Source organism: Crinia signifera, chromosome 11 (genome assembly GCF_055691185.1).
Source record: "Crinia signifera chromosome 11, ASM5569118v1, whole genome shotgun sequence".
NCBI classification, from domain to species: domain Eukaryota; kingdom Metazoa; phylum Chordata; class Amphibia; order Anura; family Myobatrachidae; genus Crinia; species Crinia signifera.
The window spans coordinates 41,602,373-41,621,563 of record NC_139227.1 but is presented as its reverse complement, the minus strand read 5'-3'; the positions used below and the strand labels follow the sequence as shown (position 1 = coordinate 41,621,563).

General features: G+C 43.7%; 1 protein-coding gene across 2 annotated transcripts in view; it reads right to left on the bottom strand.

Moving 5' to 3' along the window:
• Positions 1-390: 390 nt before the first annotated feature.
• TSHZ3 (teashirt zinc finger homeobox 3) overlaps positions 391-19,191 on the bottom strand; it is an 81,730-nt gene continuing 62,929 nt past the window's right edge. Inside the window, exons 1-2 of one of the 2 annotated variants that reach the window (XM_083165494.1) lie at positions 6,631-7,138; positions 391-5,438 (exon numbers count right to left, since the gene is read on the bottom strand). In XM_083165494.1, the coding sequence (XP_083021620.1) occupies positions 2,242-5,438; positions 6,631-6,706 (3,273 nt within the window). In that variant the 5' untranslated portion in view covers positions 6,707-7,138 and the 3' untranslated portion in view covers positions 391-2,241. Of the gene's footprint in view, positions 5,439-6,630; positions 7,139-19,191 lie in introns of those variants that run through there. The other variant, XM_083165493.1, reaches the window with a different exon arrangement.

The following is a 19,191-nucleotide window of genomic DNA, read 5'->3' as shown; positions in this document are numbered from 1 at the left end:
AAAATAAATGTTCTAAGAGTTTTTAAAAAGTTTTCCTAACCGCCTTTGAGCTTGTACTCCGCAATATTTGTTCTCTCTTTTTATATGAAACCATGCTGAAAATATTACATCTTAATAAGCTGTCATTGTACACTGTTAGCTTGCCTCAATGTGTTTTATCATATTAATGATTTAATTTACGCACTGTTGGTGGTTGACTAAAAAAGTTGCATCTTGCAGATATTATATTTTATAATCGAGGGTAAAATTGCTTGAAATTCTAAGTTCCTCTGACCATCTTCAGGTGAGGGTCTACCACTGATTTAAGATAACCCATGAATATTGTTTTAGAAGAACTCATGCCAAACATGTATAACAAAAAAAAAATTCTGTAAATTTTCAGTGATTTATTGTAACACCTGGCAGATGAAGGTATCAAGATGCTCTCTCCGGCCTTAACCACATACTGCAACACAATTTAATTGCAATGCGCTCGTTAGCTGAAAACCATCTCAGAGATAATTGTAAAGGTAACACAAGATTATATCGCAAAGGAAAAAAAAACAATTTTAATGCTGCTGTAGAAAAAAGGTTATATGAAGAAGATTCATATAATGGTATTTCATTGTCAACAACACAAAAAAAGAGTGCATTACAGTGTGTATGTGCTGTTTACATGCCAATATTTTATACACAGTTTCCTTGTATGGTGTCAGCTGTCAGTTACTTCTGCAAATGAACTGCCAAAAATGGAGAACAGAATCACTTAGTGAGCCGGTAACCACGGGTTACCTTTTATATGCTTTAAGATAAAGCGGCAGAATGGGATCTTGGGAGGATAATTAGACAAAACAAAACAAAAAAAAAATTACAAAATGAAATAGAAAGGCATTCTACAATATAGGATAACAACCCGGGGTGCTTATAAATAAGCAAAAGAGGTTATATTACAGAATGCCTCTTTATGTTTGAGCAAAAAGTTTTCTAGTACAAACAGTTTTTTATTTATTTTTTCCATTTTAAAGCATAAGCAATTCTCAGGAAATAGAGTACACTTTAATGATCCAAATATTTTAACCCTTTGAGCACTGAGAATGGTTTGGAGTATCTTTGTTTCACATTAATAAATACATTTCTTTCTTTACAGAAAAAAAACAATTGTGCAAAAAAAAATAAAAAAAAAATTCCTGTGTTGTGTGATGTCAAATGTTGTTGGAAACGAATTATATTACGCCGCTAATAAATATGTATAATTTAAACATGAACTTTTAACAATATAGATGTATAGTAAAACAATTATATTTTTGTTTTAGAATAATAGTTTTTGAATACTTTATAAAGACTATTTGTTGTATCCTTAGAATAATTTACAATGCTTGGGTGTTAATAACCAAATAAAAAAAAATTTAAAATTATAAAAAAAAAAAACCTTTTAACCTTTTTTCTGCCTGAGAAATTTCGAAACAACAATTTGCTGCTGGCAAATATAAGGTTAATTCAAAAGTAAAATAAAAACATAGATAAAACAATATTTTTACACTATACATAGGCACAGCTTATGTAAAAAGGGGCATCAGATAATGAAAAACTTTAGTTAGAAATGCAGAGGGGAGTTATTGGGGGAGGGCAGTTTCAATTAACATCAATTACAATCTCCAAAATGCAATTCTATACACTATATACAGTTTGTTTTAACACTTTCTCTGCCAGGGGTAGGTTAGGCATTGCTCTGTGATGCACTGAAAGTCCCATTCGATAGTCATTTAAGAAGGGAGAAAGAAAACTGCAGCTGTTGAATCGTGTCATGAAGTGGATCTGAGCCAGGACTTTTTATTTAAAAAAAAAAAAAAAAATAAATAAAAAAAAAAATCCCCAGATTAACATAAAGTAGTGATCCAAAGTACTCAGAGGGCTAAATGACATATGCTGAAAAATACTAGCACACAGGTCAAATGAAAATTAGTGTACCAGATTTATATATAAATGCTTAATTAAACTGTCTGTTAATTCATGCAGCCCGGCGCACAGCTAATCCGATTTACACAAATTCCAAACACTACAGCATTTTAACCTTCATGTGTTACCTGTAACAACAGCTGATTATGCACCTCTATTAAACACTGTACAGTATTACAAAAGAGTTCGCACCCCCAGAGTGACTCTCCAGAGATAAAATAGGAACGTGTGCCAAGTATTGTAGCTTTAAGGCTTTTTCCTGACAGTTTTCCTCAAAGCAAATTAGTCTTTTAATAAAAGTAAATACTACTGCTTCTCTAACTCTGCCACATACAGAAGGTGATCTTCTGGGGACTTCCCGTGTGTTTTACTCAAGTGAAGCTTCACAGCGTGCTTGCTCGCAAATGTCCGGTTGCAAAGCTTGCACTGGTAGGAGGTCCCGGAGTCATCTTCTGGGGAGGAGGCCACCAGCTTTTCAGATGGGGATTTTGTTTGTGCTATTTGATTGTGTATCTGTTCGCTAGACAGTTTAGACAAGTCCCTTATCCTAAAACCTAGGTGTGATTCCAGATGACAGATGTACGTTGAGGGAGTCCTGATTTGCGAGGCACAGTCATTACAAAAGAACACTGGGTGCCCCGTGTCTAAGTTCTTGAGGAACTTTGTCCCACCTGTCCTTCGTAGCTGGTATTTCACATTAGCTAGCCAGTGACTAATTGTGGTCATGGAGAGTCCTGTAAACCTGGAAATGTGCATTCTCTCTTGCGGGCTCAAATCAGACATGACGTATTTTCCCTCTGAGGTCTGCCGCAAGCTCGCCGCAAACTGGGCCTGCAGGATGAGCAAATGTTGTGGGTTCCAGTTGGATTGGCGTCCCTTCCTTTTCTGAGCTGGTGTGTTTTCCTCCGGTTCTTCTATTGTGGTACCGTCAATGTCAGATTTCTCAGATATACTGGTAGGTGTAGAGGATTTTGACGTGTGGCTTTCTGTCAGGTTCTTCAGCATATCAGATATATCTGACAAGGCATTCTCGCGCAGCGGCGAGTTTGACATGAATGACACGACTGCAGATGTCTTTGCTGTTGTCACTGTAGATGAAGAAGATGCAGAAGATGTCGATGTGGATGACAAAAGCGCTGAAGCCAAAGAGCAGTTTTTGTCACTCTTCCCTTTCGTCAAATCTATGGGCTGGTCATTGTTGACATGGTAAAAATAACGGTCTGTTAAGTGGTCTGTTTTTCGGGCTTGAATAGGTGGAGTCGCCACCGCAGCCTTTTCAGCCAGGCTGTTACTCATTTTAAATAACATGCTCATGGGATCCAAAGAAGGTAGCGATGGCTTAGCAGCCTTGCCCAGGTGAATGTTCATGACAGACTGCAATGCACTTAGCGGATTAACAAACGGCTGTTCGGGAGGGTGGTCTGTTATTATAGCAGTGCTGCTACTTAGACTACCTATTATGGACTTCACGTGGTCCTTACCATTCTCTACAGGCTCCAGGAGTGAGCTTTCTTTGCAGTTGTCTTTCTGTGAAATTGGACTGTTTTGCTGGCTTTTAAACCCAACATCATTCAGTATGTCTGGTTTTGGAGGGTCACTGATATCGCTGCCACTCGGAGACGGTGTTGCACGTTTCATCGGTGAGAACTTTCCCTCTGGCTCCTTCATTTTCTCTTCCACTTTAGTTACCTTTTCTGACACTTTCTTCACTAATTCTTCCATTGCATGGAAGTTAGTTTTTGGCACAGGAGAGGTTTGGCTGCTTGGTGGAGATAACAAGGGCTGATTTTTGGTAGGTGACATAAGGTCACTATTTCCGTACATTGGTTTTAATGACGTGCTTTTCCCTGAGGAGCCTAATGATAATTTCATCATGTTGGGGAGCTGGTAGGCGGCGTGAATGCTTGGGTACCCTCCCCAGCTTGGCGTGCCATTCTGAGCCTTGTTTATGGCAGAAGTTACTGTGTTTTCTAAAGACTTTAGGATATCTAACCCACCTTTGGGGCTTTCTTCCAAATCATTCTCAGTCAAGTAATGGTATTTGGAAGAGACATCAAACTTCTCCTCATCTTCACTTGGCTTCTCTTTGTCTTTGATTTTATCTTCTGGGATTACTTTGTCTGTATCCACTTCTTTTTTTATTTCAACATTCAGTTTTGGCGACAGAGACGAGATGTTGTTGGCAGGGGGTGTAAACGTGGTGGCAGCTAGGGGTACAGACTGTACCTTCTCGTCCAATAAAGAGGTTGGCGTAACCGGTGCTTCTAAGACAGGCTTTCCTTTCTTAAGGGCAGAATTTGTCACCTTTATAAAATGACCTGTGACCATCATGTGGGCGGTGAGTTCCTGCAACGTGTCATGTGAGCTGCCACATTCCATGCACTTAAGTATTTGCGATTTCCTAGCTTCAAAGTGCCAAGCATAGCTTGCCCCATTCTGATGTCCATAACGGTTGTTTGGTGTGATATATGGATTGGAATTCTTTTGCAAAGCTTCACTCGCATCTGAAATTGTTGCTTTTGGAGTCCCCCCTGTTGAATCGGGAGAACTTGGAAGTTCAAATTCTAGAGACAGTTTTTTCCTAGAAGCTGGGACAATTTTAGCTGCTACAGGGGTAACTGGTTCTTTAAGAGGCACTTTTTGGTAGTGTTTCGTTTTAATCATGTGAACACTTAAGTCCTGAAGAGATTCAAAAGAATGACCACAGTACATGCACTTCAACACTTTCTGGGCATCCTCCTTTCCTTCCATTTCAAGTAATGAACGTTTACGTGGTTTTGACCAACGTTTTGGGTTATTGTTATCGGCTTCATGGTTGTCATCTCTATAATGTCCCATTTCATTCATGTGAACCGTTAATTCAACTAGCGTATCGTATGCAGCGCTACAGTCTTTACATCGGAACTTACTGGCACCTGTGAAAATGGAACCGTAAAGCTTGCTGCTCTGTCGATACAACTGGACAGTGCTGAAGAGGCTTGGCTCGGGGAGGACTCTGCTCTGAGATACCTGTTGTAGGCTTTTGGCCATGGCTGTCTGGTGCCAGTCAAAGCTGCCGCTTCCACAGCTACTGCTACTACTGCTGCTGCTGCTGCTACTGGCATTGTTCTTCTCCGAAGTGGCTTGGTGGAGATTTAAGCTGAGGTTCGACCAGTAAGAATTGGAAAGGAAATTATTGTACACAGCTTTCATCTGCTCCAAGCTGTCCGAGACGTTGGAATCCTCTAGAGGAGCCAGCATCTCCTTAGTTTCCTCCTCATTTTTGATGGAGCTACTTTCAAAGTCAGCCAAGCGGTCGCTGGTCTCACTGACGTGAGAATCACTGTCCATCTCATGGCTGGAGAATTCACCAGCCGGAGAGTGTTGGTAGCTGGGGGAGTTCTTGGCAAATTCTTTCTCCGGACAAGAGTACTTTGCAGATGGCTCTCCATCAACAATGGTGTCCTCAGCTTCGGCGTCATCATCAGCAAGTGCGGCCGCCTTCAGCTCGTCCGGGACGTAGGCTGCAAAGATAACACAAAATCCATTAGAAAAGCATTCTCTAAAAAAGCATCTCTAACTTCCAGATACAGAACAGATGAAATGTGTGATAATGGTTAAACTGTGGCATTTCTTCTCGGAGAAAAATAGCTAAAGGAAAAAAAAAAGCTCTTCAAACATAATTTGCCACCTTATTCTTCTCAAGGGGCAACAGCTTGAAATTAAAACTAAATTTGAAATTAATGAAGCACATTCTAGAGGTGGCATTCATTTCTAAAGTAATAAATTACTTGTATCAACCTTAGAGACAGCAGTTCCTGTCTGTCAATTAATATGTCTTATGCTTTTTCTACCCCTAATGCATTTCTTGACAGACAGTTTCACAATTTAAATTAAGCACACATTTTTTTTACCCACTACATTTCTGATCCTCAACCTTTAATAAACATAAAGTAGAGAACTATCAATATAATTCCTACAATGAAAGAAATTTACATCAATTACAATAAATTAAAAAATGATTTAGATTTTGTATGTGTCTTGAGTGTATAAAGAAAATGGCTTAAAAGCTTATAATCACTTTTATTTTAAGTGATGTAGGTGCAGTTCCTCTACTATTAATTCATTTTCATTAACCCCTTGCTCTCCAGGGCCCGTGCCTCTGGAATTCTGGGTAAAACCATATGCGTTAGGGAGGATCTCTTGGAATTTGATAGGATTTTAAGCCGACACGGGGTCAAGGTAGCCCAATCGCATACAAAAAAAAGGCACTTTGCAGTAGAAAGCTAAGAGGTCAGTTACGTTCGGTGTCTGCAAACATAACAAAACGTGTATCAATGTAATTCAAATAAAGAATCACACTTTGCAACCAAGGGCGGATATCTAGAGGTCAGGATGCAGACGGAATCTTGAACTGTGCAGCTTTATTTGTAACAAGCACCGGTGCACAATCTGCTCTGCGGTCAGTAGCGTGCAGCGACATTTTCTGGCAAGTGAACAGCATTTCTGCTGTTTACCTTTGTTAGCCTGTGCTTTATGTTTGTATGCATTGCATAAATCCCATGCCAGCCGTACCATGCAAAAATGTCTACTGTCAATATGCTATTAATTCAGTTGCAAACAGCGAGGATTTAATCCTGGCATAGCTGGGTGCAGCGGAAAAGCTCTTTTGCAGCCTATTCAGTGGCCGCAGAAGGGTTAAATCCGTCAACCTACAAATGATAAATTCCTCGGAAGGACAGAGAGAGAGGAGAAATATATCAGACGTGTAACTGCTCCGCTGGGACTGCATGGCACTTCCTGGGTGATTTTCCTTTGTGATTAAAGACGAGGCTTGTCGTTCCTTCGTGTATCATAACACTTTCACTATGGCCTATTACAGCACAAATTGATTCCCACCCACAACAATCCGTCTCTCCTTTTGTCACAAAGGCTACTGCCGCCTCCATGCAATTCTACTTTCCTCTAGCAGCTTTTGTGTAAGACACCGTACACTGTGAACTGCCGGATATCTGGGTCTCAGAAGAGACTTTTTTTTTCCTTTCTACCTTTAAATGACCCCGGGATTTGCAGCTAAAAATGACCAGAATTAAATATAGCTGTGTAAATCGCGGTTATCATTTCAGCTGCACGACCAAGCGTTACTCTCCCATAGAAGGCACTTGGGGGCTCGTAGCGATCCAAATTTGCACACAGCGCCGATGGTCAGGGTTTGCGCTTGCGCATTTCTGCGGGGAGGGAGGGCCGAGGACGGAAATGGGTCTGGAGTGGGGGAAACCGCAGCATTTTTAGGTGTCCCCACGAAAACGTTGGGCATTCCCCCGGGTACGGAGGCGGGCAGGCGGCTGATGTTGGCGCCCATCCCGTCTTCGATAATTTATGGAGGAAATAAGTCAGGTCGGCATCCATCAAATGATCACTCCTGCCGCATGCAAGGGGATGGGTTAGAATGCAAGAGGATGTGTAAGCGGCGCGCGGGGGAGGGGGGTGTCTTTCGGCTGGTCGGCATTTCAGGGCTCTCCAAGCAGCGAATCAGGCCCTTAATACAGACTCCTAATGTACACACAAGACTGTAACCAGTACGCAGTACGCTGCGCTCGCCACGCTTCGGGCTCGGTGGCTCGCTGCGCTCGCCACACTTTCTATTCTCAACTCCACGCCGACGTGGATAGTGGGGGTATGAAAAGGTCGGAGGACGCGTACCGCCGCCCCTCGCGGGCGGTTGCACTCGCCACGCTTCGGGCTCGGTGGCTCGCCACACTTTCTATTCTCAACTCCACGCCGACGTGGATAGTGGGGGTATGAAAAGGTCGGAGGACGCGTACCGCCGCCCCTCGCGGGCCGGTTGCACTCGCCACGCTTCGGGTTCGCGTTGATCGTGGGGTGGTGTTAACAATGGGGGGGGGCCATTTCACACTTCAGGGTGCCTTTAACATTGTTCCCTATGTAAAATCGCGGGCATCACGGTCAATATACATTTCACATTATTCCCTATGTAAAATCGCGGGCATCGCGGTCATCGCGCATGCCATTATAAATTAGCCGCGATGGCCGCGATTGTGGCCGTTCTAGGTAAAGAGTACCGGAATTTGTTTACTCATCGATGGATTTGCTCACAAACCTAACGTTATGAAACCTATGGGTGGCTTTCAGTAATGAATTAAAGGTTGAGAGACCACTTCCCACTAAGATCTCTATGCCATAAAATGCAGCTCTGATAGGTGACCTCACAGATGAGAGGCCTATATTGGGAAATATTGATTTAAAGTACGGAGAATGCTTTATACTTCAAGGAACGTCATGAGCAGTAACAGCAACAGCTACACATGAACACTAAAGCTATTCACTGAAACGCTTTTGTGACATTAATTATGTTCCCCAAAATTAGGAGAGAATGTTTAAGGGTCAGATCTGAATTTTATTTTATGGGGCAGCACGGACGATGTAGTGGTTTTATTACTGCCTCACTGCGCTGAGGTCATGGATTCAATTCCCGCCATGGCTCTAACTGTGCGGGGTTTGTATATTCTCCCCGTGCTTGCGTGGGTTTACTCCGGGTACTCCGGTTTCCTCCCACACTCCAGAAATATATAATGATGGGTTAATTGGCTCCCAAAAAATGAACCCAAGAATGTCTGTGTGTGCGTGTACATGTGGTAGGGAATATAGATTGTAAGCTCCACTGGGCATGGGATGATGTTCAAATATTCTCTGTAAAGCGCAGCAGAAGATGTTTTGCGATATATTAATAACTGGTAATAAATTATAATGATAACCAAATAATTTGTATGATGAGAAGACTCCAGCCACAACAAAATGGAACCCTCCCATGAAGCAGATGGGATCTGGCCGGATAAACCTTATATGGCCGCAGCTTTGCAGAACATGTACACAGGATGTTCCCAGAACCAGGCCAATCTTTGCTTCTTGTTAGAAGAAATGTATGGATCGGCTGTGCGTATTATATATCCTCCTGTATAAAAACACTGAATATCAGCTTCATGGCGCGGAGAGACAGTCATCAGGAGACTTTCCCTTACAAGGACCCTCACCGTGACTTGTGTTAATGAAGTTAATTGAATTTAAGATCAATAATGGTTAATTATTGCAATTTGACATTCAAAGATAAATGGCTGCAGGACAGAGAAACGTCCCGCTATGTGGGTTCTGAAACACATTACGCTGGAGAGGGATCACACAGCAGTCCATTGATCCAGGTAGGAGCTGATCGACCTAGCGCGCTGATGAATGCACACTTTCCCGGCTACAAGTAGATGTTCTAGTAGACTGGTCTAACCCTTGTCACCGGCCAGATCTATACGAGCTATAGCCTGGAAATCTATGGAGACAGATTAGGGAGCTGATGTAGGAACAAGAGATGCTTCAATAAAGGTGAACTTATATTATACAGAGTAATAATGTAACACAGTCATGACAGCTTATGAATCAATCGGGATTAAGTCGGCAATGTACAAAGGTTTATTGCTGAGGTGAATGCAGCAGAGGCACGGCCCAATGCAATACATGGAGGCTCTCTGGTGCTTGTGGAACTACAAGTGCCTGCATACCATGTGCTGGAACTCACAAGTCCACAACAATGAGGCCTATTACACCCATTAATAATGCATTCTTTAAAGGTGTAGTAAAAGCGTTTCAGCATTGTCAGAAATAACTGTAAGGCCTACACTCATTGAAAGGAAACTAGTCCAGCTACAGCAACAGCCTGATAACTAGTCCAGCTACAGTGTGATAACGAGTCCAGCTACAGCAACAGCCTGATAACTAGTCCAGCTACAGTGTGATAACGAGTCCAGCTACAGCAACAGCCTGACAACTAGCCCAGCTACAGCAACAGCCTGATAACTAGTCCAGCTACAGTGTGATAACTAGTCCAGCTGCAGTGTGATAACTAGTCCAGCTACAGCAACAGCCTGATAACTAGTCCAGCTACAGCAACAGCCTGATAACTAGTCCAGCTACAGTGTGATAACTAGTCCAGCATTCTTTAAAGGTGTAGTAAAAGCGTTTCAGCATTGTCAGAAATAACTGTAAGGCCTACACTCATTGAAAGGAAACTAGTCCAGCTACAGCAACAGCCTGATAACTAGTCCAGCTACAGTGTGATAACGAGTCCAGCTACAGCAACAGCCTGATAACTAGTCCAGCTACAGTGTGATAACGAGTCCAGCTACAGCAACAGCCTGACAACTAGCCCAGCTACAGCAACAGCCTGATAACTAGTCCAGCTACAGTGTGATAACTAGTCCAGCTGCAGTGTGATAACTAGTCCAGCTACAGCAACAGCCTGATAACTAGTCCAGCTACAGCAACAGCCTGATAACTAGTCCAGCTACAGTGTGATAACTAGTCCAGCTACAGTGTGATAACTAGTCCAGCTACAGCAACACCCCGATAACTAGTCCAGCTACAGTGTGATAACTAGTCCAGCTACAGCAACAGCCTGATAACTAGTCCAGCTACGGCAACAGCCTGATAACTAGTCCAGCTACAGTGTGATAACTAGTCCAGCTACAGCAACAGCCTGATAACTACAGTAGTCCAACTACAGCAACAGCCTGATAACTAGTCCAGCTACAGCAACAGCCTGATAACTAGTCCAGCTACAGCAACAGCCTGATAACTAGTCCAGCTACAGTGTGATAACTAGTCCAGCTACAGCAACAGCCTGATAACTACAGTAGTCCAACTACAGCAACAGCCTGATAACTAGTCCAGCTACAGTGTGATAACTAGTCCAGCTACAGTGTGATAACTAGTCCAGCTACAGCAACACCCCGATAACTAGTCCAGCTACAGTGTGATAACTAGTCCAGCTACAGCAACAGCCTGATAACTAGTCCAGCTACGGCAACAGCCTGATAACTAGTCCAGCTACAGTGTGATAACTAGTCCAGCTACAGCAACAGCCTGATAACTACAGTAGTCCAACTACAGCAACAGCCTGATAACTAGTCCAGCTACAGTGTGATAACTAGTCCAGCTACAGTGTGATAACTAGTCCAGCTACAGCAACACCCCGATAACTAGTCCAGCTACAGTGTGATAACTAGTCCAGCTACAGCAACAGCCTGATAACTAGTCCAGCTACGGCAACAGCCTGATAACTAGTCCAGCTACAGTGTGATAACTAGTCCAGCTACAGCAACAGCCTGATAACTACAGTAGTCCAACTACAGCAACAGCCTGATAACTAGTCCAGCTACAGTGTGATAACTAGTCCAGCTACAGTGTGATAACTAGTCCAGCTACAGCAACACCCCGATAACTAGTCCAGCTACAGTGTGATAACTAGTCCAGCTACAGCAACAGCCTGATAACTAGTCCAGCTACGGCAACAGCCTGATAAGTAGTCCAGCTACAGTGTGATAACTAGTCCAGCTACAGCAACACCCTGATAACTAGTCCAGCTACAGTGTGATAACTAGTCCAGCTACAGCAACAGCCTGATAACTAGTCCAGCTACAGTGTGATAACTAGTTCAGCTATAGCAACAGCCCGATAACTAGTCCAGCTACAGCAACAGCCCGATAACTAGTCCAGCTACAGTGTGATAACTAGTCCAGCTACAGCAACAGTCTGATAACTAGTCCAGCTACAGTGTGATAACTAGTCCAGCTGTAGCAACAGCCTGATAACTACAGTAGTCCAACTACAGCAACAGCCTGATAACTAGTCCAGCTACAGCAACAGCCTGATAACTAGTCCAGCTACAGCAACAGCCTGATAACTAGTCCAGCTACAGTGTGATAACTAGTCCAGCTACAGCAACAGCCTGATAACTACAGTAGTCCAACTACAGCAACAGCCTGATAACTAGTCCAGCTACAGTGTGATAACTAGTCCAGCTACAGTGTGATAACTAGTCCAGCTACAGCAACACCCCGATAACTAGTCCAGCTACAGTGTGATAACTAGTCCAGCTACAGCAACAGCCTGATAACTAGTCCAGCTACGGCAACAGCCTGATAACTAGTCCAGCTACAGTGTGATAACTAGTCCAGCTACAGCAACAGCCTGATAACTACAGTAGTCCAACTACAGCAACAGCCTGATAACTAGTCCAGCTACAGTGTGATAACTAGTCCAGCTACAGCAACACCCCGATAACTAGTCCAGCTACAGTGTGATAACTAGTCCAGCTACAGCAACAGCCTGATAACTAGTCCAGCTACGGCAACAGCCTGATAAGTAGTCCAGCTACAGTGTGATAACTAGTCCAGCTACAGCAACACCCTGATAACTAGTCCAGCTACAGTGTGATAACTAGTCCAGCTACAGCAACAGCCTGATAACTAGTCCAGCTACAGTGTGATAACTAGTTCAGCTATAGCAACAGCCCGATAACTAGTCCAGCTACAGCAACAGCCCGATAACTAGTCCAGCTACAGTGTGATAACTAGTCCAGCTACAGCAACAGCCTGATAACTAGTCCAGCTACAGTGTGATAACTAGTCCAGCTACAGCAACAGCCTGATAACTAGTCCAGCTATAGCAACAGCCTGATAACTAGTCCAGCTTCAGTGTGATAACTAGTCCAGCTACAGCAACAGCCTGATAACTAGTCCAGCTACAGCAACAGCCTGATAACTAGTCCAGCTACAGTGTGATAACTAGTCCAGCTGCAGTGTGATAACTAGTCCAGCTACAGCAACAGCCTGATAACTAGTCCAGCTACAGTGTGATAACTAGTCCAGCTGTAGCAACAGCCCGATAACTAGTCCAGCTACAGCAATAGCCTGATAACTAGTCCAGCTACAGTGTGATAACTAGTCCAGCTATAGCAACAGCCCGATAACTAGTCCAGCTACAGCAACAGCCCGATAATTAGTCCAGCTATAGCAACAGCCTGATAACTAGTCCAGCTACAGCAACAGCCTGATAACTAGTCCAGCTACAGTGTGATAACTAGTCCAGCTACAGCAACACCCTGATAACTAGTCCAGCTACAGTGTGATAATGAGTCCAGCTACAGCAACAGCCTGACAACTAGCCCAGCTACAGTGTGATAACTAGTCCAGCTATAGCAACAGACTGATAACTAGTCCATCTACAACAACAGCCCGATAACTAGTCCAGCTACAGCAACACCCTGATAACTAGTCCAGCTACAGCAACAGCCCGATAACTAGTCCAGCTACAGCTACAGTGTGATAACTAGTCCAGCTACAGCAACAGCCTGATAACTAGTCCAGCTACAGTGTGATAACTAGTCCAGCTACAGCAACAGCCTGATAACTAGTCCAGCTACAGTGTGATAACTAGTCCAGCTACAGCAACAGCCTGACAACTAGCCCAGCTACAGTGTGATAACTAGTCCAGCTACAGTGTGATAACTAGTCCAGCTATAGCAACAGACTGATAACTAGTCAAGCTACAGTGTGATAACTAGTCCAGCTATAGCAACAGACTGATAACTAGTCCAGCTACAACAACAGCCCGATAACTAGTCCAGCTACAGTGTGATAACTAGTCCAGCTACAGCAACAGCCTGATAACTAGTCCAGCTACAGCAACAGCCCGATAACTAGTCCAGCTACAGCAACAGCCTGATAACTAGTCCAGCTACAGTGTGATAACTAGTCCAGCTACAGCAACAACTTGATAACTAGTCCAGCTACAGCAACAGTGTGATAACTAGTCCAGCTACAGTGTGATAACTTGTCCAGCTACAGCAACAGTCTGAAAACTAGTCCGGCTACATGCTGCAGCCGGACTAGTTTTCAGGCAGGTAACTAGTCCAGCTACAGTGTGATAACTAGTCCAGCTACAGCAATAACCTGATAACTAGTCCAGCTACAGCCTGGTAACTAGTCCAGCTACAGCAACAGCCTGATAACTAGCCCAGCTATAGTGTAACAACTAGCCCAGCTACAGCATGATTACTAATCCAGCTACACCATGATAAATAGTCCAGCTACAGGGTTATAAATAGTCCAGCTACAGTGTGATAACTAGTCCAGATAAAGCATGATAACTAGTCCAGCAGCAGCGTGAAAACTAGTCCATATAATAACATCATAATAACTAGTCCAGTTACATCAAACGTGTGATAACTAGTCCAGCTACAGCAAAAGCCTGATAACTAGACCAGCAACAGCCTGATAACTAGTCCAGCTCCAACTACAGTGTGATAACGAGTCCAGCTACAGCATGATTACTAATCCAACTACACCATGAAAACTAGTCCAGCTACAGTGTGATAACAAGTCAAGCTACAGCAACACCATGATAACTAGTCCAGTGATAACAGTGATAACTATTCCAGTTACAGCAACTGTGTGATAACTAGTCCAGCTATTGCAACTGCATGATAACTAGTCCAGTTACATCAACAGTGTGATAACTAGTCCAGCTAAAACAACAGTGAGATAACTAGTCCAGCTAAAACAACAGTGTGATAGCTAGTCCAGCTACAGCGTGATAACTAGTCCAGCTACAGCCTGATAACTAGTCCTTCTACAACAACAGTGTGATAACTAGTTCAGTTACAGCATGATAACTAGTCCAGCTACAGTGTGATACTAGTCCAGCTACAGCATGATAACTAGTCCAGCTACAACAACAGTGTGATAACTAGTCCAGTTACAGCATGATAACTAGTCCAGCTAGTGTGATAACTAGTCCAGCTACATCAACAATGTGATAACTAGTACAATACAATACACACCAGCTATTGGGCAGCATTAATACCAGGGCAGTGGCAGGCCTAGTGGCATCGGGTCACTTTGCTAGCTATTGTGTAACTTTTTATACCAGAGTTGAGTCAGGCCAGGTGGCATCTGGGCACCAACCCAGTTATTGGACAGCATTACTACCAGGGCAGTAGCAGGCCTAGTGATATCTGGTACCTTGTATTAGTAACTCCTCAAACCAAAAACAGGAATTGACGGCGCTTGACTTGAGTGTCCAATGATGTGGGTGTTTTAAAGCACTGGGCACTGTTTGGGGCATCCGGCATGTAGACTGTACAGTATAAATAACTGAACACCATATAAGAGAACAGAATGTGACAGAGCAAAGACCCATAAAGCTGATTTAAGTGGCGGTTTCTGAGAATGCTGTTGGATAACGAGAGCTTTACTCCAAGTGCACTTTAGTATTACAACTTGCACTTCACTGGAAACTCGCAGCTGGGTTTAAAAGTGAGGAGATGTCAAGCTACAATAGTAAAAGGGGCATCATACAGTAGTTTGTACTGTAGATCAGTTATCTCACATAAATACTATAAAAGGGAGAAAGCTAGGACATATTACATATCCGATGTTTATACAACACTGCTAATTTCTCCAAACCGTAGCGTTGTAGGTCAAGATTAAAGATTCACCTACTGTAACATGATAACGGAATCAGTTTCTCGGTGTATTCCGGCTGATCCAGAACCTCGGGACACCATTAATGTTGGGAGCAGACTCCGAGACCTTTATGATTCATAATTATCTCCAAAAGTGACATCACAGAATCCTAGACTCCTCCCCTTTATCTTAATCGAGGAAGGAGAAAAACTAACCCGATAATCTATTAGTGTAAAAAGTAGACGCCACTTTAGCTATGGGAGAAGGGATACAAATGTCAGTATAAGGGAGGAGATCGATCGGAAAGACAAAGATCCGTAACATGTTCTGGGATATGTAGTCCCACAACCAGTATTTGTGTAAAACGCCTGTATTTGAACTCAAGTTTCCTAAATGAAAATTAGCTTTTTTTACTAAGATGGGAGTTCTATATCAGATGGGATGTTGCTATGGGCAACCAACTAACTACCATCTTCTAGAGCAGGCATGTCCAACCTGCGGCCCTCCAGATGTTGTGAAACTACACATCCCAGCATGCCTTGCCATTGTATTGCTATTAGGAAATGCTAAAACTATTGCAAGGCATGCTGGGATGTGTAGTTTCACAACATCTGGAGGGCCGTAGGTTGGACATGCCTGTTCTAGAGGGTGCTAAATGAGTAAAAATAGATTCTAATTGGTTGCCCATAGCAATATCCCATGTGAAATAGAACTCCCATCTTAGTAAATTTCTCCCATGCTGTGCATGTTGGGCACTGCCAAGATGGCGTCTGTCAGGCACGGCTAGGACACAATGGGTTAACCCTGGTGCCTTCGCAGGAAAGCAAAGTTTCCTTAAGAGATTATGTTTTCCCAATAATGCTTTCATTCTGCGTCGTGCATACCAAACATGTTAAATGACCACTTAGGAGATTTCTAATGACAAACTAAATGTTGTCAGAGACAGAGAAAAAAATGTTGCTGATTGCGGCGCTCTGACAGTATAAAGGCGCGGTGGAGCGCTGTCAGAGTGTAAGATTATGCAGAAATACCACTGAGAACGCTACTAATCATCTGCTCGTGTCAATTACTTGAAGGGTGTGTGACAGCATATTTACATTAAACACGTTCCGGCAGCTGAAACCTTTAATGTTAAACTGGAATACATTCCAGAACCGGGACCATTTCCTTCCACCCTTCCCCGGGACAAAAAAGGAGTCAGTCTTCCTATATTCAAAGTAAAAACAAAAGATAATTCTATATATAAACAATAACATACATCTATCAATTCTGCATATTGTAGAGAAGCAACGTTGTGGAGCCAGGTTCTCAGGCAATGTGCTTCCCATACAATGGATTCCCAGCAATTACACAACGTGAGGGCTGATGCGTAGTTCAGCACAAATTGCGCCTGGATCTTGTGGTTTCATCACTGCGCATGCGCAGCGTGTGTTAGCTGCATATTCCCAGAATGGGCGTGGCTATGTGATAAAGGTATAATGTGGGCGTGTCCGGGGCAAGCAGACGGAATTGCATATGAATCTGCATGCAGCAAATATCTGTATTTAGTTCCGTGCACGCAATGCGACTGTGCTGGCGGCAGACTAGTGTGCAGAACTGAATCGGCCCCTGTACAATATCCCCGTCACCTAATCAGCATATTGGCCCTTATTCTGATCTGTGCGGAAATTCCCGCATTCTTACGGAGCGGTCCGCACGCCACGGTGTTTTGCCGCGTGCGGCCATCGTCCGTAGAAACGCCCACGTGTCCTCCGCATTCGGACGGACTCACTCTTTAAGAACAGGGCGTGTTTACGGACGACATACAAACCATGCGTGTGCGGGAGAAACACTCCGATTCGGCACGGTATTACAGAGTATTACAGAGTATGCTCGGGAATACCGCATCCGACCGGGAGCCAAGCGGTGCTACCGCACGTAAGCGGAGTATTTACGCCAAACAACCCACTATGAAGTATCTTCTGCAAGACATCACATGACCCACTTATTCAATTACCTATCCTCATAAAAAACTGCTTATTTGGAAATGGAATCAATTAGATTCCAATATATCCTTACAAGCATGCCTAACACATGCATTGCACACATTAACCCTTACAGCAATTGAAGTGCAATGGTTTCAATTAAAGCACTGACAAGCGTCCTATTAGTGAGTAATGAGTAAAGGAGTAGATTGTATTGGGTTCAGGTGTTAATGGTTGTAGTCATTAGGCGTACGTTCGCCTACCGCATGAACGAGTGGTGTCCGCAAAGCAATAGTACACTTGTGGACACCGCACATTTCAGCCCTTTTTGCTCGCGTGCATTCGGAGTGGTTTCCGAATGTACGCCCCCCAACATAAGTGTACTCCCCCGTGTCCGCCCATGTTTCCGCCCCGTTTTGCCCACTTTGAAACTACGCCCATGTGTCATTCCGCATGACGCCCATAATACGCCCCTATTTCCCGACTGATTGCGGGGACCAGTTTTGGACGGGCTTTGTCCGAACTGGTACCGAGTCAAGGCGTGGCACATGCGCGTAGCGTTCTCCACGCATGCGCAGACGCCGTAAAGACGCTATCCGTAAGAACGCGGTAAAGTCCGCATCAATCAGAATAAGGGCCATTATATTACTCATGTGGTACATTTACTAAAGCTGGTACAAATAAACCAATCAGACTATGTCTATCGTTTATTTATTCAATCTTAGAAAACAATAGACAGAATCTGGTTGCTATGGGCAACATTAGTACTTTTCATTTTTAAAAGCTTAAGTAAATGTACCCCATACTGTCCAGCAGCGCTAAATACCCAGCATATTATACAGCCCATGGCCATAATATGGTATATAGAAAGTACTCCAATTACCAACACCGTTCTGATGCTGCCCGCCAAATGCACCGGGCATGCTGAATGCTAGTAATGTCATGTAGGCAATGTCGCCCTACTCCTCCTGTATGGGGCTTTACACAATAGGGGCCTGGATATATAACGTCAGGCCATTATGGGAGCTGCTGGTTATCCACACTGTCATACGGGACCGGCGAATGTCACTGAGTGTGCGAGAAATGTACAGCTAGGTCCACACTATAGCACTCAGAAGCTCCTATGATTGTCTACTCTGAGTGGGCAACTTCTGGTGTCCAGCCGGGAGACCCTGAAGATCCTTCTGGTTGGCCAAGTGATTCCTCTGTCCACCAGTAAACTAGACCGGGACTTCATATTCGTACACCATTGCCGTATAATGTGTGTTGGTCTCCGAGCTAGCACCATGTGTAAGGCAAAGGCATAATATTTGTTTTACTGAACCTTCAGAAGACTATTCAGGTACTTTCTGACTGCGTAGACAAACATGGCCAATGACTTATCCTGATGGACTGCTGATATGGCGCGCCCTGCACGCTGGCTTTCATTCTCATGGTGACTGTTTGGAAATATATAAGAACAGACTTTGTCATTGTTTCAGTTACAGCAGCATCTAATATACACAATGTTCTGGCAACAAGTGTGTGATGGCTTCTGTAAGAACAATAGATATACAGTAGGAGACAGGCTAAAATCCTGATTTCTGAAGAACATGGTGAAGCTGCAGAGTCCGTCTCTACGAGGCCGGGTGACGTAGAAAGCAGCATTAGATGGGGGCGAATGGCAGGGCACCAATTATTACAGCACTTTCTGGCCATAATGATGGTCTGTTACTATAGCAGCGCAAATGTGCACAAGACAAAACAGCTTATTTCTACTAATGAGAGGTTTATTTCATACATATGGTGCAAACGACACTACTGCATGGTAACTGAGATAGGCCAATCAGAGCAGTGCGAGCTAGGACCGCCCACAAAAGTACATTAGAAAGTGCCCCTCTCCTCTGCAGAATTGTGGTGACCAGATGATGGGGGCCTAATGCAGCAGTGATCATACAGTGTAATGGGCTTCATGCTGACGCATTGAAGTGAAAGCTCCTCTGGTCACATAGGAATGCTTA